Source organism: Gobius niger, assembly GCF_951799975.1.
Source record: "Gobius niger genome assembly, chromosome: 8".
In the NCBI taxonomy this organism is placed as follows: domain Eukaryota; kingdom Metazoa; phylum Chordata; class Actinopteri; order Gobiiformes; family Gobiidae; genus Gobius; species Gobius niger.
The window spans coordinates 14,079,695-14,104,949 of NC_136859.1; the positions used below are offsets into that span (position 1 = coordinate 14,079,695).

Here is a 25,255-nt window from a genome sequence, read left to right on the forward strand (position 1 = left end):
AAACAAAATCATTTTACCTCTATATGATATTATAGGCCTTTAGAGCCCCCTCCTGGAACCGCCACCTTAACGTGGTGGAGGGGTTTGAGCACCCGAATGATCCTGTGAGCCCTGTTGTCGGGGCTTCGTGCCCCCTAGGTGACGGGTCAGACAAAGAGCGGTTCAGTAGCCCCTTATGAGAGACCAACAGGCCCGGTTAATCGTGAGGCCATCCTTCTGTGGACCCACCACCTGCAAGAGGAGCCATAAGGGGCTGGTGCAATGTGATTTGGGCAACTCCAACAGCTGCCCCCACAACCTGGAAACGGAAAAGTGGAAGAAGATGGATGGATGGATCGTTTAATATAATAGATCCATGGGATGGATGGATGGATGGATGGGTGGGTGGCCTTTAGAACGCTGTGACGTTTCCTGCACCCCAGCAATTATTAAGAAAACATGAAACACTTTCAATTAGAAAACAATAGTAACTTTAATGAAAAGTGAAATAATATTAAGCTATTTTTCTCCCCAATCTTAAAAATAAAAATAAAATCCTGAAATGTGGCTGTTGAAAACTTGTGCAAAGCCTGATTCTTGTCCTGCCCCCCGTGTCTATCGCTGATCGGTCAAGACCAGGGAGGGAATGAGTCATCTCTGAAACAGTAGGAGATCTACTGCAGATTGCAGTAAAAAGAGGAGGAAATGATTGAAAATTGTGGGCACTTATACTTCACAAAAGAGGAACAAAAAAACGCCACCGAGAGAAGGCAAGGCAGAAAACACGCGCCGAATCTGGGTGCCACATGTTCTGACCTCAGTATGTGCCGTGTTTGGGCAGAGGTGGGGAATCAGTTACATTTACTCATTTATTTTCCACACAATAAGCTTTACTTCCACTAAACTAATCCTAAAACAATTATTCTTTATAATACAGCACGTATTTTGACAGTGATATTCATCCTAAGTTTGGTCCTTTTCTTTCTCGATTTATGAATCACTCATTACCATTGACCAACTGACCAACACACATTCCTCACAAACAGGACTCTCCTCGTGTCCTACATGTTTAGTTTGAGCCTAGTTTGGTCCTAAGATTTACTCCTTAAAAGTTGAATGAACTCAAAAAAGCTTTGCAGTCAGTCGCTTTTACTTTTTTAAGGTGACTGAACTTTTTCTTACAGTGCATATCAGCTCTGGCTGTAGACATGAAAGCACCAGGCTGATGATGCGATCAATTCAAAAATTGCACTGCCACAAATACGCTTTTTTTTTAATAGCCACAGCTGCCATGGGGCTGTTGGAGGGACTTCTGGCTGCCAATCCCAAGCCAGACGAACATTTTGGCTGCTCTTCCAACTGAGGATGAGTCTGCAGGTGACTTAAATAATGTTGATGATGTGAGACACGTACATTAACCAGTGTTTAAACCGATGTGTGGAATGAGCTCGTGCCTGGTTCTAGTCTCTAAAGCCCAGAGCACAGAGAGCTGCAGCCTTTTAACGACAACCTGCACACAAGCCCCCAGTGTTTATGAATCTGTTCACTCTCAGAGCCGTTTCCCAGCAACACTTTCCACAACACACAGCGGCTGCTGGTGGGAGCCATGTGATGGGACTGATACAGAGGGCCTGACCATAAGGATGACCACACACATGCAACTAACACAGATTAACTTAATCTACCTTATAGCTATAACAAACAAGTCAAAAAAGTAAATGTTGCATCAACCTCATAGAGCTGCTGTTACTGAGGTTCACAAAACTGCTGTTTATGAAAGAAAAAGGTCATTTTAATGTGTATTAATGTGACCATTGAATTAACAAAAATGATACAGTTTGTCAGGGGGCCAGTTTGTCCAAAAGAAGAGAGAAAGGTTTGTAACTCAGTCGTTTCCAATGTGCAAACTACAGTGAAACTTTTTGGTGATCAAAAACAAATAGATCTGATGAGTATGGCATACACTGTATGCAGTAAAATAAAATAATAACTTTAAATAATGCATTGATCAAACAAGCAAGCCAAACATTGTATAAATATATGGATGAATGGGGACAAAAAAAAACCCAAACAATTTCTATGCTGCCTGTGGTTTCATGGCGTGTCCTTTTGCGCCATCTTGTGACAGGACTAAGTCTGGCAGTGCCACCAAACCTTCACAGACCTGATACAGAGCGGGTCAACAGGACACCAATATATAATAATAAACTCCACCAAAACACTGTGCAGTTAACCTTTATTAATCTAATCTTTTTTTTTACAAAACCACTGAAGCTACAGACTTGACAAACTTACAGAAACACAAGTAATGAATTGCATGATTTATCACACTAAAGCTGGTTACCTGATTTCTCCTGTTCAAAATGTGACATTTTTAGTTGTTAACTTGTTTCTTGCTCTCACAATCTATCCTGCACATCCGAATTGTTCAAACAAATCAAATATATACATGTTTGTTGAGCAGCTTTGAGCAGTGGACCCCAAAATAAAATGCTCTAATTTAGACTCTACTTTTATCTTCCGTCACTCACAGTGCTTAATTTGATCCCCCGTTTGGAAGAACGCATTCCCCCAATTCAATTTTTTTCAGGGTAAAGGATCCGGGAAATATTTAGGAGGATCCGGCAAAAAATGTATCTGATATAATGGTGTCTAATGAGAGTGTTCCGGCAAATGTTTTGGCCTGTTCCCCCAATCCATCACATCATCACATCCATCACATCAGTCAAAAGTGTTCCTGAAAATACTAATTTACAAATTAAGCACTGTCACTCAACAAACATTTAGGTGGAAACAATGCAACAACGTCTGTTTTTTTTTAGCTGTGTTTACAACATACTCTGAGGTGGCAAAAACACATTTACTCAACAACAAAAAGTCAGGTACCCAGCTTTAATCTGTGCAACTGTAACAGAAAAAATTATTAACTTTTCTTGTAATTAAAGAAAACAAGTGAACGCCTCAGAAATACGAGTTCAGCAACAAAGGATGCTACTTCAGTAAATGTGTGAAGTTGGTTATGTGCAAAATAAATAAGCAATCTTTCAAGAGCAAATAAACTCTAAAAGAAAGTGACAATCAAAAATATCAGTCAATGTCAGTGAAAAATTTGGTCTTTGTCTGAAACCAACTTGAAACAGAGACATTATTTTATGTGTGAAAATCACAGGTAAAGATTTAACTGAACAGAATAATGACTTTGAACCATAAAACTCTAAAATGGCACTAAAATTTAGAGCTGCCAAATTAAAATGCAGATGAATCTTACAAAAGCAGCAGCAATAAACGTTTTAGTGCAGGCGAGGGTATACAGTAAAAGCTCCACAAACAGAGCATTTGCATCTGCTGCCTCTTTGGAATATGTTTAGGTCTTTACTAAATAAAGACGTGACCCTTTTGGCAAAAAGGTAGATTGTAACAAAGATATGCATCAAATATTGCAGCAGAAATAAAACAAAACCAGATGTGACCAGTGACCACAGAAAGCACGTTGCACAAATATACAAACCCCTTTATAAATAGTGTTATAGTCAAACTGCATATATAATTATAAACCAATACATGTGTGGCCAAAAAGAGAAAACATCAGGATTCTCTTATTGCTTAATTCCTGCATGATCAGCATTGCACCAAAAGAAAAGAGTCTATATACGGGACGACCTTTCACAAATGGATTGGCCACACCAGACGACCACCAGTGAGTTTGCTCAAGTGGTCCACTGACTCTTTCTTTGGGCACATATTACTAAACATGTAGTCGATTTAAAACTAGAGCTTAAAGATGACGTCAGAAAGCGCAGCGTATGTCCTGCTTTATAGGCCGACCGCTCACGTTGCTCAGGACTCCCCTTCTTGTCGCTGAGCCCCAATAACATGAGGGTTAAACTGAGCGATTATGATGGTGATGTCATCCCGGTACATGCGGGCCAGCTCTTCGGGCAAGGACAACATTTTCGACAGCCGCTCGTGGTCCACTGTTCCGAACTCGTTGTTGCCCACCGCGTGACGCATCAGATGGGTCGCGGAGTTCTGATCCTCGAATGCCGAAGACAGACGCGCCTTTCTCTCCTCCAGAAACCCCTGCATTTGTCCCAGCGTGACCTTGTAGCCCCCGACCTTCAGCGGCTGGCGCTGGTGCATTCCGGTCAGGTATTCCCCGACGATGCGGACGACTTCCTGTCTGTGGAGGGTTTCCCAAAGTCCATCTGAGCCAATTACCTGCAGATATGACGAGATGTTGTACAATAGAAGCAGTCCCTTATACACTGAGCAGAACAATAGGCTCTGTGCTCAGAACATAATGCTAACTTCAAAAGGGTAACGACTGCGTTTCATTCCTATAGAGTTCAGGACTGTGACATCCTATCGCTTAGCATCATGGAATTTGCAGCTAATGGAGATTTTGGGTAAAATACTGGAGTTATTGTTCACATTAAAACACCTGGACACTACTGTGTGTGTTAGATGTATTTACCAATAGTGACTCAACAGCTCACAGTTGTTCCACGGCTTTTTTCTCCCCCTTTTATACTGTTTTTAGCTAATGTTAGTCTATAATGCATTCTAACAGCCACAGACATCACAGTCCTAAACTCTATAGGAATAAAACACAGTCGTTACCCTGACAACATGTTGTAAGAGCCGACTACAAGACTCTTTTTAGACAAGAAATTACACAGAAATATTACTTTTACTCTGGATTTTCTCGAGTACGTCTTTTCTGACAATATTTATCAAATTATTTTTCCCATGCACAATTAAGGCTCGTTTTAAATCTAATAATATCTTTATTTTACCTGGAGAAAGGGTGAGATATATTATTCTAATTAGGTGTAAAACAGTTTTTGGGCTTTTATCTGTTTACATCTGCAGGAGATTCTGACAGCTTCTTTTTTTGCTGTGTTTGTTGAACTGTCAATAGTTTTGCATTTACATCCTGTGTAGACTCCTGTGTCTTTATAACTGTTTTAGCACAGAGGCTAAAGGCAAACATTCATTTGACGAATGTTAAAATAATACAACTATATAATATAATATTCAGCTTAACGTTTATTTAAGTTTTCTTCTCTTTTTAAAATGTCTAAATTATTTTTAAATTACGTTTAAAAGGTGGACAGGAAGTAGTCTTTACCCTACACTGGCAAACAGGAAGTTCACCACTGAGCCTATTAGAAATTTGTCTCCAAAGTGAGTGTGCATGGGGACGACGGCTGGAAATTAGCCAAGGCTACAATCCGGTGTGGCTTGTTTACATGCATGACACCCAAAAAAAACAAAAAATAACAACAGAAAGTGAACTGACAGTAAAATAAACATAAATATTTTTCTCTTTTTCCTTTTCGTCATCTTTTTTTGAAGCACTACCCATGGCTTCTTAAAATCAGCTATCCTCACGGGGTAATTAAAGTTGCTACATATCGGGTTTGTGACGACTCACCAGGAAGCGGTCCTGCGGTCTGAGCCGGTGGTACGTGATCTCTGGCTCCGCGGTCAGATACGGCGGCGTGTGGTAGTTTGGAGGGATGAACTTCGTGTGCTCATTTTCATGGAGCTGATCAGGCCCCGACTCCAGCACGCGCTTCTGCAGCTCGATGCTCCATTTGAACTTCACGTCGCCAAACGCACGGAAAGGCATGAGGAGACCCAGCAAACGATCCTGGAAAACCAAAGCGACTTTTAGCAATAGTTACCATGGCAACACTGGAGTTTAGAAGTGAAAGGGCGCAATTTCTGATGAGTTGCATTAGATTTACCATTAGTGTTTTCAAATTAGGATGAAGCTAATGCATATTATAAACACATCAAGGAGCATAAACATTTGTACACATAATTCCCAAACTTTATTCCTTTTGATTTTGGAACAATATTTCCTCCTCATGTTGTGATGGATTATGGGACAACTACAATGACACTAAAAAGAAACAAAAATCCTTTAATACCTGTCTAATTACAGTCTTTCTTTCGGATGCCGGGTGCTCGCCCCGAATCCGGGCCACTTCCACGTCATTTTGTGCGCTATGATCATTGGAAAGTGTGTGGCAACTGAACGAACCGTCCTCCTCCTGCACTCCCAACACTGCCCGAGCATCTCCTGAATTGGCAATAAATCTGGCAATACAGAGACAGGAAGAGTCAAAATACACAGATTCCCTTTCTTAACTCCGTCAGTATTGTGTGTGTACATACAGATCTGGACCATCGATATGAGCCACACAAGCCGTGGCACCAGAAAAGGCCACTCTTAGCACCCAGTAGTGTAAGAAGGCATTAGGGTCTCCAACCTGCAAGGCACAAGGGGTATAAATAACATGAAGAGGGTAGAGCTCCTCCGTACAGGCTATATTTGGATTATTAAACAGGAGTATCGCTTATGAAAGAGGTGACATACAATACGTCGGACTGACATGATGTACTTGTGGGTCAAGTCTAGACTACACCCTGCAATCCCATCCTAATGCTTAGAACATGCTTATGTTCTAACAAGTTCCTGATGTGATATTACAATAATACACTGAAGGAGCAGGGCATGTACCTGAGCTTCCAGAGAGAGGTCATTGTCCAGCCTCTTGAAGGCATTTAACAGAGCCTCGTGTGTGTCTGGAACTTCTCCAGGACTACAAGGAAAGATCAATGGTTTGCACAGTTTTAACAAGTTATATTTTACAACAACACCCATCAACAAAGGCCATTTGTATCTACAGTGAACATTTACAGGGTTTGTCTTTGCTTGCCTTGTTAGATCGATTAGCTCTTGCCAGTACGTTCTGAGGCTGTTGAAGTAAAGTGTCTGCGCCTCTCGGCTGAAGTAGTCGTTGGGATGTTTGTGCCACTGCAGGATTGGACTGAGGGCCCGACCGGACTCTACAGCTGCTTCCAGCTCACACAGAGTATCATGGGGCAGCAGAGATACAGCAATGTAGTAGAACAATCTCTCACTCAGAGCCTGAAGACAAATAGTATGTCAAAGCAATGGGTAGTTTCTCAAGTAGAGAATGCAGTAGAGTCCTTACCTGTGCACACGCACAGCCTGCGTGACCATCAAACACTCCCAGCAGCATTCCTCGTGTTTGCAGACATGTGGCTACACTCCGCCGGTCTTCTATTGGAGCATTCGCTGGAAGCTGGTTACTCTCGAAACCTGCCACTGCTGACACATTCTTCCCATCAAACTCTGGCACCTAATGACATCAATATAAAGTTAGCCATTACACAGGGTTTATCAAACCGGGTGATGTCTATGTCACCAACTCACCTTGAAGCTGTACTCGTTGGCTTTGAGAATGGAGTTAACCTGAGGAGGCGTGAGGATGTAGCTGCGCAGCACAGAGCTCGTCTGGTAACTTCTGGAGGTACACTTTGGTGGTAATTTGTGACAAACAGACCCAGAATGAAGTTGCTGTTGGCATGGTAACAGACAGGGGGCCAGGGCTCGGGGCAAACCCCTCAGGACCTGAGATGTAACAGCCATGGCTCAGGAAGTGCTGTGGACATGGGACAGAGCACTCATGATGAGCTACGCATTACCACCCCTCATCCTTCATTAGGCAGGCCGTGCAAACAGAAGCTGCAGCTGCAGTGGAAACTCTTGAAGCACACGCCTCCACATTCAGAGCATCTGGGTTCACTGTGACTTTGTTGTTTCAAAATTAGTCATTGTTCCGAAACAAAATGAGATCAATGTGTAACTTTTGCGCTCAATAAAACTGGTAATGATAGTATTCAACCAATCCTATTCACCATAAGAAGGTATAAAACATATTTAACAAAACAAATATGTAAAGCTTAACTAAATATCAAACACAGCTACAAAGGAGGAATTGATTTGATCTGTTTGCACAGAATGATTAAATCTGTAACAGCCAATCCAAGACAAAGAAAAGACAATAACATTTTAATACAACATAAAGGTTAGTAAATGATCACATCAGCTTCAGCCCAAAGGTTTTTAAAAACGTTACATAAACGCTTTATGGTCATTCACTGAAAAAAGTATAATCTCGAGCTTCCTTCACTCATTTGGTGTAGCTGTCCCTTTGCCACAAATCAGTCCTGCTTTATGACTTAGCTGGGGGGCAGCTTAAAATAGATTTGACTAGAGTTTCAGTCCTCCATTTGAGTAATGGTCAGAGCATGACCTGCAGATGAGGATTCAACAGCCGACGACAATACTCCCTGCGTTTATAACATCATTTATTGTGATATCATCTGAAAATGTTGTCAATGACACATGAGTCAGATGGGCTTGTTGAGCTTTTGTCCAAACGCAGCTAAATTTAAGAAACGGTGCTCTACGAATTCAGAGCAAATACAGTCCTGGCAAAAGTTGCGGGAGGGTTACTGTAAGTAACTGTATCCACATGTGGGCCATCCTAGCTCAGCAAGAAAGTTGCCATGTTTGTTGACATTTTCCTACATTGCTAGTGGTGAGTGAGATAACCCTTAGGCTGGGCTCAGGGCAAATACTCGACTGGACAAGAAAACAAACAGACAATATACAGTTGCATTAAGAGCAACAAAGGTTTGATAGAATATTTACAGAGACTGATAAGTGTTCAAGGAACAAATCACCTAACCTGATAGAGAGGACAAATTTAAGCTAAAGCTAGTTGGGTTACACCCACCTACTACTAAACCATTTCATGCCGTTTCTCACACGTTTCAACAGACAACCCGACCTCTATTACAGAACAAGCCTACAAAACAAAATATATACACAGTGCAAGTCATCACTCACCTAAAGGTGACTATGAAGAAGAAGAAGTTACAAAAGTTCATGGCTTCATCGTGAAGCCTGAGCCCAGTGTCTGCAGCGAGTCACCCTCTGCGCCCATTGGCTGCAGCTGCTCTGCGTCATTACGCACCACGTTTCTACGCCCTTCCCAAAATGCAGTAAAGCCAATGAGTAAAGCCCAAGCGCTTCAGACGTTCCTACAGACCACGAACCAGTTATCTTCACTTGTGTACACATAACATTCACACTGTGTGCACTGATGGCAGACTTAAAAGCATTACAATTAATTATTACAAACATTTACACAACAATAGCCCAAATATACAAAAAACTGCCAGACTCTTTATGTAGGCAAGACTTTTAATTAAAAAAAAGGTACAAACTTTACAAAAATATATACAAAATATCTTTGCAATGTAAAAATAGTTACAAATCAAACTCCACAAAACAGCTCCACAATACACCATAAATACAAAACATGTGGATAACAAAGCTTTTATAACATTACAAATCTAAAACTCTAAAACGTTTATATCAGAAATCGCTCATCCACTAGTGTTTTATTGGCAAGATTCCTTCTTCCCAGCGCGTTGCGTATCAACCGGAATATCTACAAAAAACAAATGTAACTTGATTTCTAATTTAGAATAATTTAATGAAAGCAGTAAATGAGCGATACATACCATCTGCTGCAAATACGTGAGCACAGCAGCGAGCACGAAGCTCTGAGACCCGAGGTCCACCACGCAGAAGAATAAAGTGTCAAAGATCAGCAGCGTGGCCTCATTTCCATAGTACAGCATTGAACTGAACGAGTGGGCCTCATCTTAAAGCAAAGCAAACATTATTGATCATTATGCAGCAAACAAATCAATTCTGGGTCACATAGATATTACCATTGTAGAAGATGCTTTTGTCGTTGGGTTCAAGAAACTCCATCCCAATGATCCTTTCCAACATCAGCTTGTCTCTTACAATATAGTCCATGTCTGGCTGGGCCTTAAGTTAATAAAAATGAACAAATATAAATAGTTTACAGTCATGTCAAAGCAGATGATACACAGACTTAGATAGAAGATACGAACATGGTCAATAACACATCCTAGGAAGTGGTTCATGGTGTTGTAGGCTCTGGTGCTCTGCTCAAATTGATTTCCTGTAGCAGTGTCCATCAGTCGGGTCGGCCTGTTCCTCTACAACGCAACATAAAAGTTATTTAAAGTGTGAGTTTGAAGGTGTACTAAATTGATGAATAAAAAGTAAAAATGAAAGAATGAATATGACGGTCGAGACACACCCTGTTCAGTGGCTCCCGTATGCGATCGTACTGAGACCTAAATCGGTGTGTGAGAGCGATCTGAAATGTCTGGATGTCTGTGTTGGGCAGCAGACCTCTTTGACCGCACAGAGATTCCTTACAAATATTAATAACAATAAAGGTTAAGAGGCTGTAGAAAAAATACGAATGTAACCGAAATAAAAAGGACAGTACTCACGCCTTCTCTTTTCAGATTGTTGTTCATTTCCTCCATGTTTGTATCCGCGTGGCCGTGAACAGAACGCCCGTGAATGTAGTAGCCAAAACAGCGGTGGGAAAAGATCAGCACGGAAATCTAAAAAGAAAAGAAAACATGCAACATTAAAAGGGACTATACAGAGTTTAAAAATGTTACAATAAAGTATTTTCCTTCCCCTACATGTTCCAGCCATGTCCTAATGTGTAGAATGAGCTCAGACCTGTTCACCACAACTGCCTCTAAAATCCTGCACTGTCACTCAAAAAGTCATGCAAGGGCTTAATATAGAAGGTGCAGTTACACGTATGACCTGAGGTGGCAGCAATGAGTATAAAATTGCCAATTTGCATCTAGCCCCTTTAACAAATAACTAACATAAATAACATAACTGAAATTGTTCTATATATAATGATCTATACATTGTTGTTTTGTTTTGCACCAAGAGAGTGATGCAGTTTTGATTTGCGTTAACTTTATTAAACGAATAGGGATCATTCCACCTACATTACTGATGGAGCAGAGATCCACAAACTGCTTGATCTTGTCCTCAACGAAGCACTCATAAAAGACACTGAAAAAGATGACTTGGAGAAGTCCAATGCAGAGCCACAGGGTGGAGGCCAGGCCATAGCGCAGAATGAGACTGTGGGATGGGGTGTATGTCTGCGGGGGGCGCTCTAACGAAGACCAGGGGTCCCGCAGAGCCAGGTTGGAGAAACCCAACACCTAAACAGTCAAGAAGTTGTGAGAAATAACAACTTTCAGTACAAACGGACATCACATGACTCACTTTACCTCAAGAAAAAACAACACGGCCATGATCTGAAACGTGGGGCTTATTTTACGGATAGTCTGTATTTCATTCCATTCATTGGCCACAAAGTAAGTCCTCCAGATGCTCACAGGGTTAGGCTCACGTTTGATTTCACCAGCAGCTAACGAGAGTATAACACAAGTACGTTAATAACCCAGAAACTGATCACTACCATAAAAGAATATTGAGAAGAAAAAGTACTGAGCCCTTACCGTGTTGCGACCTGGTGCCAGTTTTGTTCCGCGGCCGCTCCCAATCAATGAAGAACATGTCCACAGACAACTGAGAGGCCAGCTTGTGAAGAAACTGGATTGCCTTGATGCAAAACAGACAGCATTAGTCAGTTTAAAATGTAGCAGCTAAAGGTCAAACAAATAGAAAAGGGCTGCATAATTCTGGGGCAAATATCCAATTCAGATCGGATTCGTATGTTTTCAGTATGTTATAGTAAATATCGCAATTCTGTGTTAAAATCAAGATTCAGCCCAGTGTCCGGTTTTAACAAATCCGGTAACACTAATGCACGAAAGAAGACTGATTATGAACAGTCGAACAATAGTAAGGACATGTTTGTACAGGGAGAATTTCAAGAATTATACTTTACTGATTTTAAACAGATTTTTACATAATGAGACCACAGCAAACAAGATATTTTGTTTGTCGGGAACATTTTGCTGCCTGAATAATTTGCCTTTCCAGAAAGTTGAGTTAATTAAATTGTGATTCAAATAATCGTGCTGCCCTACTGTACATTGAAACTTTTGTTACATTTTTGTTTGTTTGCGACCTCACCTTTAAAGCAAAGGCACAACCAATGTACGTGACAAATTGTTCTTCTTGAGCAGGAAGTGGCAGCACCACGGAAACAAACTGCTGCGCCTAAATCAAAAGAGCAACATGAAAACTGCTTGAACTTGAAATATTGGCGACATAACAAAGAGGTCTGAAGCAGAGAAAGACTTGCCTTTAGTGACTATAAAGAGTAGGAAAAATAAAAAGCCCATGGTAGGAAGAGCATGCAGAAAAAAGAATTAAGAAGATTAAGAAAAGCCAAACTGCGAAACATTTTCACCCAATAAGTAAAACGAAAGGCAAGCAACTATTAAATCATGGTATCGTTGAAATGTTTATGTTTTAGACTTCCTGGAGTCCCAAACATTTCCTGTCCTGGTTTTATTCCTATGTGCAGTTAGCCATGTCTTGTCAAAATACATACTTTGAACACTATGTCACATGCAAGTGGGTAAAAACCTGTGATATGATGTACATACTTGAAACAGATCTTTGCGTTATTTAGCTTATTTCTAATTTCGGAGACAGTCGCAACACACTGTGCACAGAGCTAGCCAACTGAAGCGAAAAATGAGTCAAAAGTCAAGGTAAAAGCACTAGCTGTTCACCTTGTAAAATATAAGCCAGTAAAGTCCAGTTCCAACAGTGACGGCAAAGAACACATTTGCCAGATCTCCAGCATAGAATAACAAAAACTTGAAGATTGTCTGCAGAAGGGAAAAAAGGCATGGATGTTACTCGCAGATTGTGTTTATAATAATAATAATAGAGGACTTGCTTATAAAATAAACCTCAGCATCAATGAGAAGAGTGGCAACCCTCCTCTTCCAGCTGACGGTCTTCAGCAGTGAATACAGCACTGCCACACCTCCCAGCACTCCGAGAGCAGTCTGAGCACATGATCAACATGCAGTACTAAGATCTAAGCCACATAAGTAAACATGTTTACACACTTACATTCATTTTTAAGTTTGATTCATTCTGGTCCATCTCATACTCCACAGAAAATGAGGTCTATAAACAAGGAAAAATATAAATACATTTATAGTATCCTTTAGTTTATTAATGTGTAGTGTTGTGTTATTAATGTTTTAATTAATGTGTAGTGTTGTGTCATTAATGTGTAGTACCCAAGACCATTTTTTGTAGACTTGGTCATAATTGCAAATCTGAATTTACTCAGTTCTATTTATTCCATGTACTTGCTCATGAGAAAAGAGTCCCAATCAGATGAAAATAATTTATAATCGAAAAGCTGTTAATTGCAGTGAAAATTTGTTTAGTATTAGCATTTGTATGTAAATGTATAAAACATTGTCGACAGTGCTTGGTCTGATTCAGATTTACTTTGCTGACTTTGGTTTTACACTGAAAAATAAACTGGTCCTGGTTAGGGCTGAAAAATATATCATTATCGTATCGATATCGAGATATGAACATTCAAGATATTAATATCGATAAGACGAGATATAAACTATATAGATTTTTATCAATAAAACCACTCTTTAGTGGTTTTCACCTACCCCATAGTTATATCGTATCGATATTGAGATATCTTGGAATGAATATCGAGATGTGAAATTGTGTCTATATCGTTCAGCCCTAGTCCTGGTGACATGTCTGGTCTTGAAGTCAACATTAGGAAATTGTTCAAACTTACCGTCACGGTTTGTGTGTTGATATCTGTGACGGGGACATCCCTGTAAGTCACTGTGATCAGAGGAGGATACACCTGTCCCTCCTGAGTTCGCGGGACCAGCTGAAACCTAATTCACAAACACATCAGTGTCAGTCATTACATACAACATTTCTGCTACTGGTGTAGTGTTTCTCAAACAGGGGCACAGTTACTTTGGGGTTTTTGTAATTAGATAACAACTGGTTTGCTTCAGTTCAGGTTTGTCAAGATTAGTTTTTATGAAATAAGTCTGAAATGACACTGTTCTGCATGATTGGAAAGATTATGAATTCACCACTGTTTTATTTCGTGTTCCTTGTCCTGATGTTGCATTACTTGATGTTGTTATGCCAACCACTGACTACGGATTTCCTCTGCTCTTCACACTATCTGATTATACACACAGAGAGACGAGGGCTGCACCATATTGAAAAAGCTTGTGATATGTGATACGGGTGCATAATATTGCAATAATCAGGATCAAAACAAGACAAAAATGGAACAAAATTAGAAAAATTCAAGCTAAAACTAACATTTTCATGCATTTTTTGTTTTAGGCTAAGTTTGCAAAAAAAATGTCTCCATCTCAGTCAGATGGAAGATTTTAGTGATTTTTTCATATATTGTGGCTTGTTATGATACGGATAATGCATCACCTAATATTGCACTACAATATTTTTTGCGATATATTACCAGTGGCATAGCTCATTCTTTACAAAATGTTGTGATAAACAATGAAATAACGTGGTGCCTGTCTTAAGATGCGTGAAATGATCTTGTACTAACATGAAAGCATCATGAAATAATGGGACCTTGTTTAAACACGCTGAACTATATTAAAACGCGATTGAGCCTTTTATGTTTCAGTTAAGGGGTTTGAGCTACAAGGTAAGGGCAATATTTTCTGAGGGGGTTCTTAGTCAATGTTCTGAATCTACTTAAACTCACTTTATTTTGAGACTGCGGACCACGCGGATTACTTTGGGGTTAGAACTTAAGATCTTCTCTCGTCCGCTCAATGTATCGACGAGAAACACGCGGCGAGACAGGTACCAGTTTTTCATGCTTTCTGCTCAAAACACAAACAAACAAAGAAAAGGTTTACTTTTCCAGGGTTAACTTATTACAAAATGACTAAATTAAAGAATAGTAAGATCAAAAAGTACCTTGGTTTATGAACCTCCCATTATATTGTTGGTTGTTGACCAGTGTAGGCAGAGGAAGAAGCTTTTTGTTCTCACCTCCAAGATCCATGAACACATCATACAACAATGGCTCTGGGTGATCAGTCAGCAGTTCTTTCACTGAGATAGTACACTGCAGATGGACAAACAGTGATGCATATATAATCATAATAATAATAATAATATATAGTTTTAGTTATCAACGTCAATCCCCATTCATTTTTCTCCATAGAATTTTCGGAAATTTCATGAATAAAAGTTGCTTACACTTTCGTGGTAAGATGTCCCAAAACTGAAAGCTGCTGCCTGCCTTGTAGCCATGTCTGGACAAAGCTGAGAGATATTGAAGTGTTTATAGCTATTGTATGCAAGTATATTTGTGATATTGAAAAACTTGCATGGGATTTTACCTGTAGATTACCTGGACCTATGTTTTCCCATCGAACAAACTCTCCTCTTATGTTATAAACAGCAGCAACCAAATTAATGGCAGTATTCTGTAACAAGACCAAATCTCAGTTACTTGTTATTACTTAATGTACTCATTTCATCATCAGTTTTCACACTACCTTGTTTTGTCCTCTGAAACTGAATCCAATAGGCACAGGGTTGGTCTGAAGCACCCTACTTGCCAGTCCTGGTTCATCTCCGTAGTAAAGCCATGGCAAGTTGACTCTCCTAAAAATCAACGTTTTCATATCAAAGCAACAACAACGACGACAAAAAAGCTCAAAATCTGAAAAAAAAAAATCTACAGTAGGCCTTCAAACACTGTTATATAATTGTCTGTGAAGAGTTAACTTTGTGTATACACCTATTATATACAGTGTATATAACAGGTGTATTATATACATTGTACATTTTCCATTTGTATAAATACCAGTAGGAAATGTCGTGGGTTGAACTTAGAGCAGCCCTGGATCTGAAGATGGTGTTGAAGAGACCGCAGGCGTCAGTGCTCACTCCACTGAACGAGTGCATATTCAGCACACACATGTTTCCCAGAGCCTGGCAGGCCGTCGTGTTAGAGTAGACCTGCAATGAGGACACAATGATGCATTTGGAATAATTAAAATGTCAGGAATTACCTTTTGGATTAAAATATACAATGCTATTGTAGAGGTGACAAAGATTGGTCCAGAAATGTAATGAAAAGCACAATACCCCTCTTTATGAGTAAAGAAAGGTTAACATTACCAGACAAGCTGCTGCAGAGGAGTAGAGATTTTTGACAAACCACGCTGAATGGACATTAATCTTCTGCAAGAGACATGGGACATACCATCAGCAAAAAGCAACAACATTCATTTTCATTTTGAAATGAAAACAACTCACGAGCTGAGCAAAGTTCACACTAGGATTCACATTTGTTGGGAGAATTCCTGGCGGGAAACACAACCCTCCAGCCTGCGGAGAAGCACAATATATGAACATTTGATTTAGTCCTCTAAATGGTACTGTGGGAGATTTTGTCCCCACTTACTTGAATATTGGAAGATCCACAGGTACAGGAGGTGTTTAAGAAGGAGGCATGACATCTCTCACACCTACAAAGATTGAGATGATTAACTTTTATGTGCTTTTTAGATGCTTAGACAGCAAAGGTAAGTCATAGAAAGTTACTAATTAAATGAATATAGGCATGGATGAACGGTGGAACGTATACCTAAGGAATTCATACCTGTCTCCATCACTGTTAGGGACTGTAGATGCTGGTTTGTTGCCGTTACATGTCTCACACTTGGCTTCTTCAAAAATGTTCCCATTAAGGTCTCTCTCCACTGAAAAACAGAGGAAACATGACTATCACTATGTACAGAAAACTTATTACTGTGCTATAACTTCCTTCTTACCGAGGATGCTCCCCTTTGGACATGTGCAAAACCCTTCATCGCTCAAACTGCCCGGGCAGCGGATGCAGCCGAATCCATCCTTTGTTACAGCCTGTGCGACAAAAAGGCAAAGATTAATGTCACAGTGAATTTGTGAAATTATTGTAAAATGAAGGTTCACTTACTGGTTTATCTGCTGGGCACTTTTGACAAAAAAATGATGTTTTTTCTGCGATAAGTGCAAAATAGCCAGTTTTGCAGACACATGAAAGACCTGTGAAACAATCATTCTGTTATATGAAATATCTGTGTCCCCTTCATGTCCAGGTTTGGATATGGTACTTTTAGTTTAGTCCTTGTTTAGGCCTGACCTGACCCTGATTTTGACCTGGTTGAGTCAAGAGTTAGTTCTACCTTAGGCCTAGTTTACACATGGTTTGTTTGTGACCAGGTCCTTTATTTTCTACAGTCTATGGGTAACAGCGTGGGTTCTGTGTTGTAACGCTAGGTCTTTATTTAGAGCTATGGTCATGTTCCTAATGTCTTGAATTAGTCACTATCATCATCATCTCCTTTATTCATCAGACTATAGGTCCATAGGAAGACTCACAACACAACTGTACCAGTGCCTCCACAGAGCTGACTGGTTAAAAGCTAGTCTTAGGATTTACGGCACATTAGTGGAAACAAAAACGAAATTACAATCAAGTGTGAACCTCAATGACATTTAGTGCTTGTGTCCACCTACGGTCATAACGTCACATGCGTATGCTAACGCGCTAACGGTAACAACGGTAACAAACCTGTGGAGCTGCTGCGTTGATTAGAACCACAGCTTGCGCACGAAAGACTGGAAATATCAAAAAAATTATCAGTGCCACAGCTCTTAGGGTCGTCGAACGGTATAATGAATTGCTGACAGTTCACGTTAAAATTATTCCGGTAAATTAACAGAAATAATGCAGCTAAAACAGATAAAACCGATGGCAGCGTCCCCGTCGCCATGGTAAACAACGGACTCGTCTTCTTCTTCGCGGGATCATACGCGCGGATAGCAAACAGACGCCACCTACTGGAGCGGAGGATGAGAGAAAGACTTTGGAAATCCCCCTTTTAAAGAATTACCCCGCTCCTCCAGGTGGCGACAGAAGGATCCTACAGTCCAGTCGGTGTGTAGCCAGTGTAAAAAAAAAAAAAAAGAGGAACTGGCGGCGGGAAGAGGCGCACGACGAGGGGCACATGGATGTCTTTGTAGGCGACGACAACATACCAGAACACAGTACTGTCTGACAACCTTTGACGATTACCCGTGGTAAGACATATTTACACACAATGGAAACATCGCGTATGTCTTGTACAACTTCCGTGTGCATTTGGCCTTTGTTACAGAACAGGCCTTCTCTGCTAGTATCGGGGCGAGGTAAATCAGTAAAAGATTGTAAAATAAATTGAGAGCACGATTATCTGAATGTTGCGCAACAGTGTTTTTTACCTTGTACCTTCCGTGGTTTTCCCACAGATAAGGGCACGATCATGGCCACAATTCTGCGACTCACAGGTTTGGATACCAAGGCGAGTGCTGAGGATATCCGCAGTTTCTTTGGGGATTTCCAAATAGCAGAAGGCGGAGTGTTTATTGTCGGAGGTGCGTTTGGTGAGGCCTTTATTGCCTTTCAATCTGACGAAGAAGTATTGCTTGCACTGCAGTTAAATGGACAGTTTCTGAAGGACTCTCAGGTGGACTTACACATAAGCAGCATGGTGGAGGTTGACCACAAATTTGAGTCATTTCTAAAGAGAAAGAAGTCATCATCCAAACCTTGTGCTAATAAACGGGCTCGATCATCCTCAAGTGGAAAAATAGTACCTGTGAATGTGGGACCGGCCGATCCGAGGGCGGCCAGAGAGTCTTCAGACATGACACAGCTTCCTGTTGGAGCTGCTGAACAAACCTTAAAGAAAGACTCCCTTGACACGGATGCTGCATTTCTTCTTGGGGTTTGTACTTTATTACAAGGCCTGCCATCTCAGATAAACGTTGCTGCAAGTGAATCACCGATTGAGCCATTGTCTCCTCCCGTTGAGGTCATCCCCGGCTACATCAGGGTGTTTGGTCTACCGTTCTCTACTACAAAACAAGACATCTGCCATTTTTTCAAAGAGTTTAATGTCCAGGAGGTCTTACTGAATGTGAAGTTAGGTGTTCGCTTTGGCAGCCTGCTCAAGCTTGGCAGGTTCCAGGATGCAACAGATGCCCTTCGTTTTAATGACTGTTCAATGGGCTCTGCCTGTGTGGAGGTACGAACTGCGACAGAAAAGATGTGGCTCGGTGCTCTACAAGAACGCGAAAATGTTTATCATGAAGTAAAATCAAAGCCGAACCCTTTAAAAGATACTCTGAACTACAAGAAAGATTCAGAGTGGCCTAGAAGGAGACACTTTAATCAAGAATCGCAGCATAAATTCGCCAAAAATTGTAAGGATTCACCTTCTGATAACACGCAGCATATCATCATGGTCAGTAATTTACCAGTGACCATCACCAAGACTGAGATTAAAGAATTGTTTGGATGTCCAAATATTGCGCACACCAATATCATCCATCTACTGGACTCCAAGAGGAACAGAACAGACAAGGCTTTTGTAATGTTTAACAAACGAGAAGATTACGACTACGCCATTAACTTGAGTGGATGCCACTTGGGCTCTCACACCATTCACGTCACACCAATAACCAAAGAGGAGATGAGAAGCATGATGGAAATGGACAAATCCACGCAAAACGCACGGAAGTTTGGGAAAATGAGTACCGATACAGAGGAACAGAGCCGTGAACGCTGCACAACTGCTCGCACATGTGTGTATGTAAGAAACATGCCTGCGAATGTTAGAAGAAGTCAGATTAGAGCCCTCTTCTCTGAGAACAAACTGAGGGAGGAGGACATCACATTGTTGCGGGACAGGGATGGTACGTGTGGCGGTGAAGCAGTGGTTCAGTTTCAGTCACAGACAAACGCAGCCTTGGCTTTAATGCATCACGGGATGGAGTTCCTGGGAAGCAAACTTCTCCTTACTCCCATCAATGTCAAGCAGATGGAGGAAATACTTGGGGAAAATACTTACAAATAACAAAATACTTGAGCCATTGGGAAGTTTTTGCAAATCTTAAATTTCAAAGTTCATTGTTAAATTTTGTTAGTCATGAACCATTACCATTTTCCTCCCACAACTTCCAAGAGGAGAAATGGCCCTGTATAAACTTTATTTTTTAAATATAAATCTTTACTGTACAGTTATTCTTTGGAAAAAAGATCTTGTTCAGGTCTCACCTTTTTATTAAAACAGATCATATTCAGGTCTCTGGCCTTTTATTAAACATGGCATCAAGTTGACATACAGGAATTCATTGATTTGAAAAATAAAAGTTCTGAACTTAAAAAAGCATACAAAAGGGAAAAAAACTATACTTGATAGATAAAACAGCTAATCAAAACACAATTAGAAGTGATCCACTCAAGATTGTTTTTCTTAGAATCGGGATGGAGGACCAGAATACCTGGATGGACCTGAAAAATATGGTTTTATTAAATACCATTTGTGAACATTTATAATGGAAAGCTGCATCATTTACGATCCATACCTTGATATCCAGAATACTGCTCATTATATTTGGGCATTTTGGGCGATGAGGTGGGAAAACTTTGTGGCATACTTTGATCCTATAAAATAAATATGGGAAAACTAAAGCGTTGAGTGTCTACAAAAGCACTATACAAGTCTGATGCATTATAAACCCACATGCAACACATCTCCCCTTTATTAATATTGCTTTTATTAACTGTAAATTAGGCAGTAAACGATGAGTACCTTAGCTGTGTGCCCAAGTCGGTATTCCATCAAGATATCAGTTAGCTTCTGTGTCACCTTTAACACCAGTTGGGCATCGCTCTCATTCTCGATTTTGAAGGTGTCCTACAAAAGGCAGAGAACGGCCAATAGAAAATAAATGCACATATTCTACACTCCTGCCAACAGGTGATTGCAACCTGAACTTACCAGGTAACCAAGCAGTGTGTTGGAAAGGTCCCCCCCGCCTTCATGTCTGTGGGGGGGGCCTGGTTGATCCAAAGTGTGCATTGGCGCCTCATTGTATTCGTGGTAGTCACGAGAAGGTACACCTTGATCATAAGCCTCATATTCGTTTCTTTCTGGATTATGGGCCATACTGTAAAAATGTCCATGGCTTGGCTCATGACTGTAGTCAGGAGGCGCCTGCATGCTGGCGTACCCACCAAAGCCTTCAGTTCTGTAACCACCTCTCATGGGTTGACGAACTGGTGGAAAAAATAAAAAAAGACTAGCCTCAAAATCTGTCATCAGTAAATTTTTCATGCAATATTGGAGGAAATAAATACATACCAAAGCGCGCTGATGCCGGCATTTTTACGGGTTGTTTTAGTGAAGCAGAAACTAAAGAGAACAAATGCATTCATGTTTAAGTCCATGCAATAGATTTTCACTTATGTAAAATTAGAAATAATGCAAATGTAACATGCCCAGAACTGTACTTACGAAGTCCTTTGAAAGCTGGTACAGTTGAGGGTTCTTTTAAGATTACCTGAGCGGATAAGTATTGTAACATCAGTTACATAGTTAAAGAAATAACAGACATTGAATGTAAATTTCATACCTTGAGCTGTCCTCTGCCTTCTGTGCTTGCCAGCTCTGCTGTGGCTTCTTTAAGAGTCTTTTTTAATGTTGGATCTTTGACAACATCCTCCTCTGAAAAAGTAATCTTGTCGGGATGCTCCTTTTTCTACGACAAAGTCACACATAAAAACATCAGTAGAAGTAAATATTTTCTGTAGGGATCGAGTCTCTAACATTGTTATGAAAAACATGTACAGTATAAGAACAATAAGTAGAATATGGCAAGTACAAACTAAACCTACTGAGCATTACTTACTATGTATCTAATGGAGTGCTTCCATCCTGCGATATGTGCAAGCATGTGGCCTTGAAACTGATGCACATTACACACTTTGCAGTGGTAGAGTGGCGCAACGGACATACTGGGACTGCGGTACTCCCACACATACTGAAGACCTGCAAAGTAAGTATAGTACTTGACTTTTAAGTTACTGCTTAGAACTTATTCACAAGACTTATTTTTACTTACCAATAACACAGGCGGTCTGTCCTTCCAGCTGCTTGCTAAGCGAAGGCATGCTTAGGATGGCTGTTCCTTTTGAATAAACTTCAAAACAATAGATATAATGAGAACAGAATACAAGAGACTTGTGTCCAGTACTTTACAATTTGTTGTTTTGTGTTGAAAGTTTGAAACTCCAAAGAACTGCACCGAAGTACTGCCATTTTATGCAGTCAGTTGTAATTGCCACTAAGCAAATGCTAATTAGGCAGCCTGCATTAAAAAACATGGCAAGGGAAGCCTTGTTTTATAAAACAAAAGGGATGGCAGTTCTAATCCAGCTCTGGCCAGTTCATACAGTTGAGGCCCTTGAGCAGGGCATTTCACCCACCTTACCTGCGTGAATGGCTGGTCATAAGAGGAGCCAGTGGTGCATATAGACCGAATCGGCTACATACATGGCTTGCTCCCACCAAGTGTGGAGAGTGAATAGTGACACAGTGTAGTGCTATGAGAAGCTTGTCAAGCTTGTGAAGTGCAGTACAATTGGGTACATGTACCCAGAGGACCTGTCCTTTCAGGCTGTATACCCCAGACGGTGGAATGATCTGCCCCTGTCCCTACACGTGGCCGAGTCTGTGGACTCTTTCAAAAGCTCAAATTCAGGAGAGCTCATTTTGAACTTCAGTTTTACCTAATGTTGATAAAAATGACATTCTTTTGCAATTGCTTTTTGCAAAACATGTTGCGTTTTAAATAAGCTATATAAATCTCAATTAAAAAGCAACTTGATATATACAAATCAAGTTTACTAAAAAAGGCACATTGCGTAACATTTTAGATTATAATGTTGCCAACAAACATGCTCCTAATGACTATCTAAACAGAAATGATCTAAATTTGGATGAGGACCTGACCTAGCTGCCTTCAGTCAACACATCCATGGAGACGAACTGGAGACGTCTCGCTCCCAGTTACAAGTCAGGTCTAATGGCTGGTGTTTTTTTTGTCTTATAGCATTTTTAGATGTGACATCTAAAAATGTCACATTGCACAACGTGGTGATTGTAAAATTGTGAGCTGCTCGTCTTGTTGATGAGATGCTTGACCAAAATTGTGCAGTGTGTGATTTTTTAGGAGAGGTGAACTGCTCACAGGAAAGTTTTTATGTATTGCAACATTAAAAATATCTAATAAAATGAATGCTAGTATTTTATTCTATTTATTGGGTCATATGTTACGCAGTGTGTCTTTAAAGGCACAAGGAACCTTTTTGTATAGTAAGAGTATCTCATTTCACATCAAATAGTTTTCAAAAGTTTTATTTGTCAAGCATTGTACAATGTTTTCACCATCGGAAAACAATGACAAAATCAAACAATGCAAATCTTTAATTGAGACAAAGTCTCTAAAACATGCCACTACCAGAGGCAGTGGCATTAGGTGATCAAACTTACCGATCTCATCAGAATGCTGCGGCGGCTTTCCCTGTGGGTAGAAATATTCCCCAAATAAAGAAGAGACACAGGCATTAGTGACACCCAAATCAAATGCCAATGTGTCTCTGTTTTGAGGCAGTATGTGCAGCACTTTCATAATGTTCATGTACATAAAACTGGTCAATGCATTGCATTAACAGATGTTAAATAAGAGGGGCATCACACTGAAGAGAGTCAGATTGTCAGACATCCTTCCTCAGTTGTCCTCCATCAAGTGAGATTATGGACCAAAAGTACTGTTTAGCCCTTTACAATTTAGGGCAGTACGCCTGTAGTATATAATATATATTTCAAAACTTGCGATACCTTCAGGGGCAGTATACAACATTCAGTTGTCGGGCTTGGGGTAATTATTAGGTCTTTAGTAGACCTTATTTGCCTTGACAGTATCAATGCCATTGTCAAGCCTAAATATATTCAAGGATTTCTTTCCAGAAAACCTTTCAAAGAATCCATGCCTGACACTGTGTGCCGGTTCAACAGATCTTTCATAACAAACTAGGACTAAATAGATAGAGGCAAAGCCTGTACCATTGCCAAAGATTAAGATGCAGGTCCTAAGCGGCAGTGCAATTATGCCGTTGAAACCCAGATGAAAAATCTGCAAAGTCAACCAGTCCTAACAGGCTGTAAACAGTGCAGCTTTGAAAATCACAGAAAACTCTTAATTGGTGGTTAATGTGGGACGTCATACTGGATGAAAAGGCGCAATTACATTTATAGATCAAAGGTCATTGCCAATTTGATATCATTTCACCAAATGCTGGTCTTTTATTCTGTGTTTACATGTATGACTTTATCATTTAATTTGACGCTGCTGCTTCCAACATTTGGCCAGAATAGTGGGTTATTACAGTGCAATAACTGTATGACATTACAGTTTGCCAACACGAGCCTCCAGCATGCGCAGACACGCCAGTATATGACAGATCCTTGAAGTACAATATTGGCAAGGCTGTGGGAACCCAGGGTGCTAAGGGTGCTGCAGCATCCCCTGATGGATAGTTTGCACCATATTATCAAATTGGAAATAGGCACAGAAAAAGCGTTGTAGGGGAGGCAATTTGGTCTCTCAGCACTCCATAACCATAATAATCTTCTATATATTGGTTAAATCCAACTCACGTCATGGTCATAACCAACCAACTGAGATGTATCAATCACTGATCACGGTGTGATTGATAGATCTCACAGGACTTGGCATCAATATGTCGACCTCCAGCAGCCGCCGCTAACCACGTGTTTCCAAAAGACCGATTCATCCAATTTGATGCTTAACCCACGTTATATTGCCCTTACCTTTGGAAATTTGCCCCTTTGATTGTGCTGCTGTTTGGGTCTCCAGTCAGACTGATGGGGGAAAGGTTGTTGGCCTATTTCCACTGCGTCCATTATTCCTGTTGTTAAAGCGAAACAAATACAGTTAATCAACATTACACGTGTATAAGTGCTGTTTATATTTGCGGAAAGGCTGCTGTACAGGGTAAGGTAGAGGTTATACGAAATGGCCTGCAGTAGGCCTGCCTCTCTAAGCCATCTCTTTCGAGTATTTTCCTGTAGGGATGTGTAGTCATTATCACAGAACCAAAGCGTTGCCTTTAAGGGTTACGAACAACTATTTTGTTTCCCAAATATGGTCTAACTGTTTAGCTTAAAACGAAAGTGAACACGAAGCTAGCAAAATATTAGCTGTCGCCTGCAGTGAAGCTAGCCTGAATGCTTAGCTTTAAAGCACAACACGGAAAAAGAAAACAAGCTCCCAGGACGAGAGATTATGAACACGACACCGGTTACCTACTTCAGCGGGTATCTCTTAAATCCAAAGCAAAAATGAGATATTTGGCCTATATTTAGTTAGCTAAACAACAGACAACACTCGAGACCAAAGAATATCCACTGCGCAGGAAATACACCCCTATCCGGCGAGGAAGGACCTTTGGATAGGGCATTTATAGCTTCGCCTGAATAAAAATAATCATAATAATAGAATAGATCCATGAATAGAACATATTAAAAATCTGTAAATAAATCATGAAATAGAATAGTTGATGTTAGAATATTAACAACATTTTCAACA

At 40.4% G+C, this 25,255-nt stretch overlaps 4 protein-coding genes across 8 annotated transcripts; 1 reads left to right on the forward strand and 3 right to left on the reverse strand.

The window, feature by feature from the left end:
* Positions 1 to 3,006: 3,006 nt before the first annotated feature.
* pdp1 (pyruvate dehydrogenase phosphatase catalytic subunit 1) lies at positions 3,007 to 7,456 on the reverse strand. The gene is made up of 8 exons (XM_079561811.1): positions 7,232 to 7,456; positions 6,990 to 7,157; positions 6,711 to 6,922; positions 6,512 to 6,593; positions 6,166 to 6,260; positions 5,919 to 6,087; positions 5,417 to 5,635; positions 3,007 to 4,197 (listed from the first exon to the last, which is right to left on the reverse strand). The coding sequence occupies exons 1-8, from the start codon at positions 7,445 to 7,447 to the stop codon at positions 3,817 to 3,819; spliced, it is 1,542 nt and encodes a 513-aa protein (XP_079417937.1). The 5' UTR covers positions 7,448 to 7,456; the 3' UTR covers positions 3,007 to 3,816.
* A 1,676-nt stretch (positions 7,457 to 9,132) lies between these two features.
* Positions 9,133 to 17,558, reverse strand: tmem67 (transmembrane protein 67). The gene is made up of 27 exons (XM_079562306.1): positions 17,331 to 17,558; positions 16,713 to 16,801; positions 16,549 to 16,639; positions 16,377 to 16,476; positions 16,179 to 16,242; positions 16,031 to 16,102; positions 15,893 to 15,955; positions 15,576 to 15,730; positions 15,265 to 15,373; positions 15,106 to 15,192; positions 14,963 to 15,028; positions 14,678 to 14,828; positions 14,460 to 14,580; positions 13,494 to 13,599; positions 12,791 to 12,847; positions 12,625 to 12,723; positions 12,442 to 12,540; positions 11,834 to 11,920; positions 11,254 to 11,356; positions 11,023 to 11,162; positions 10,732 to 10,953; positions 10,207 to 10,323; positions 10,008 to 10,124; positions 9,796 to 9,903; positions 9,607 to 9,709; positions 9,394 to 9,536; positions 9,133 to 9,320 (listed from the first exon to the last, which is right to left on the reverse strand). The coding sequence occupies exons 1-27, from the start codon at positions 17,530 to 17,532 to the stop codon at positions 9,240 to 9,242; spliced, it is 2,952 nt and encodes a 983-aa protein (XP_079418432.1). The 5' UTR covers positions 17,533 to 17,558; the 3' UTR covers positions 9,133 to 9,239.
* Positions 17,559 to 17,682: 124 nt separating this feature from the next.
* On the forward strand, positions 17,683 to 19,656 carry rbm12ba (RNA binding motif protein 12Ba; the record flags this gene model as incomplete). Its single annotated transcript, XM_079562316.1, has 2 exons — positions 17,683 to 17,839; positions 18,047 to 19,656. The coding sequence occupies exon 2, from the start codon at positions 18,061 to 18,063 to the stop codon at positions 19,654 to 19,656; it is 1,596 nt and encodes a 531-aa protein (XP_079418442.1). The 5' UTR covers positions 17,683 to 17,839; positions 18,047 to 18,060.
* Positions 19,657 to 19,866: 210 nt separating this feature from the next.
* On the reverse strand, positions 19,867 to 25,108 carry LOC306966877 (uncharacterized protein). 5 transcript variants are annotated; one of them, XM_079561696.1, is made up of 12 exons: positions 24,973 to 25,108; positions 24,478 to 24,575; positions 23,137 to 23,167; positions 21,707 to 21,784; positions 21,494 to 21,633; positions 21,218 to 21,343; positions 21,100 to 21,145; positions 20,947 to 20,997; positions 20,584 to 20,861; positions 20,395 to 20,499; positions 20,159 to 20,246; positions 19,867 to 20,093 (listed from the first exon to the last, which is right to left on the reverse strand). In XM_079561696.1, exons 2-12 carry the CDS (start codon positions 24,568 to 24,570, stop codon positions 20,056 to 20,058), a joined length of 1,074 nt encoding a protein of 357 aa, XP_079417822.1. In that variant the 5' UTR covers positions 24,571 to 24,575; positions 24,973 to 25,108; the 3' UTR covers positions 19,867 to 20,055. The 5 variants fall into 5 exon arrangements, with proteins under 5 accessions (XP_079417822.1, XP_079417821.1, XP_079417824.1 ...); XM_079561695.1 differs by having other exon boundaries at positions 24,977 to 25,105; XM_079561697.1 differs by having other exon boundaries at positions 19,868 to 20,093; positions 20,168 to 20,246; positions 24,977 to 25,105.
* Positions 25,109 to 25,255: the final 147 nt, after the last annotated feature.

What these genes read in the sequence shown, in the direction of transcription:
- LOC306966877 (XM_079561696.1), bottom strand. Translation starts at nt 24,570, where the DNA reads ATGGACGCAGTGGAAATAGGCCAACAACCTTTCCCCCATCAGTCTGAC. An exon ending in AAAGGGGCAAATTTCCAAAG is followed by an intron (nt 23,168 to 24,477) that starts GTAAGGGCAATA and finishes TTCTACCCACAG; the next exon opens with GGAAAGCCGCCGCAGCATTC. An exon ending in ACACACTGCTTGGTTACCTG is followed by an intron (nt 20,500 to 20,583) that starts GTAAGTTCAGGT and finishes TGCCTTTTGTAG; the next exon opens with GACACCTTCAAAATCGAGAA.
- pdp1 (XM_079561811.1), bottom strand. Translation starts at nt 7,447, where the DNA reads ATGGCTGTTACATCTCAGGTCCTGAGGGGTTTGCCCCGAGCCCTGGCC. An exon ending in CAGGCTGTGCGTGTGCACAG is followed by an intron (nt 6,923 to 6,989) that starts GTAAGGACTCTA and finishes ATTTGTCTTCAG; the next exon opens with GCTCTGAGTGAGAGATTGTT. An exon ending in GAGCTAATCGATCTAACAAG is followed by an intron (nt 6,594 to 6,710) that starts GCAAGCAAAGAC and finishes CTTTCCTTGTAG; the next exon opens with TCCTGGAGAAGTTCCAGACA.
- tmem67 (XM_079562306.1), bottom strand. Translation starts at nt 17,532, where the DNA reads ATGGCGACGGGGACGCTGCCATCGGTTTTATCTGTTTTAGCTGCATTA. An exon ending in GTCCGCAGTCTCAAAATAAA is followed by an intron (nt 13,600 to 14,459) that starts GTGAGTTTAAGT and finishes TTTGTGAATTAG; the next exon opens with GTTTCAGCTGGTCCCGCGAA. An exon ending in GTTGTGCCTTTGCTTTAAAG is followed by an intron (nt 11,357 to 11,833) that starts GTGAGGTCGCAA and finishes TTTTGCATCAAG; the next exon opens with GCAATCCAGTTTCTTCACAA.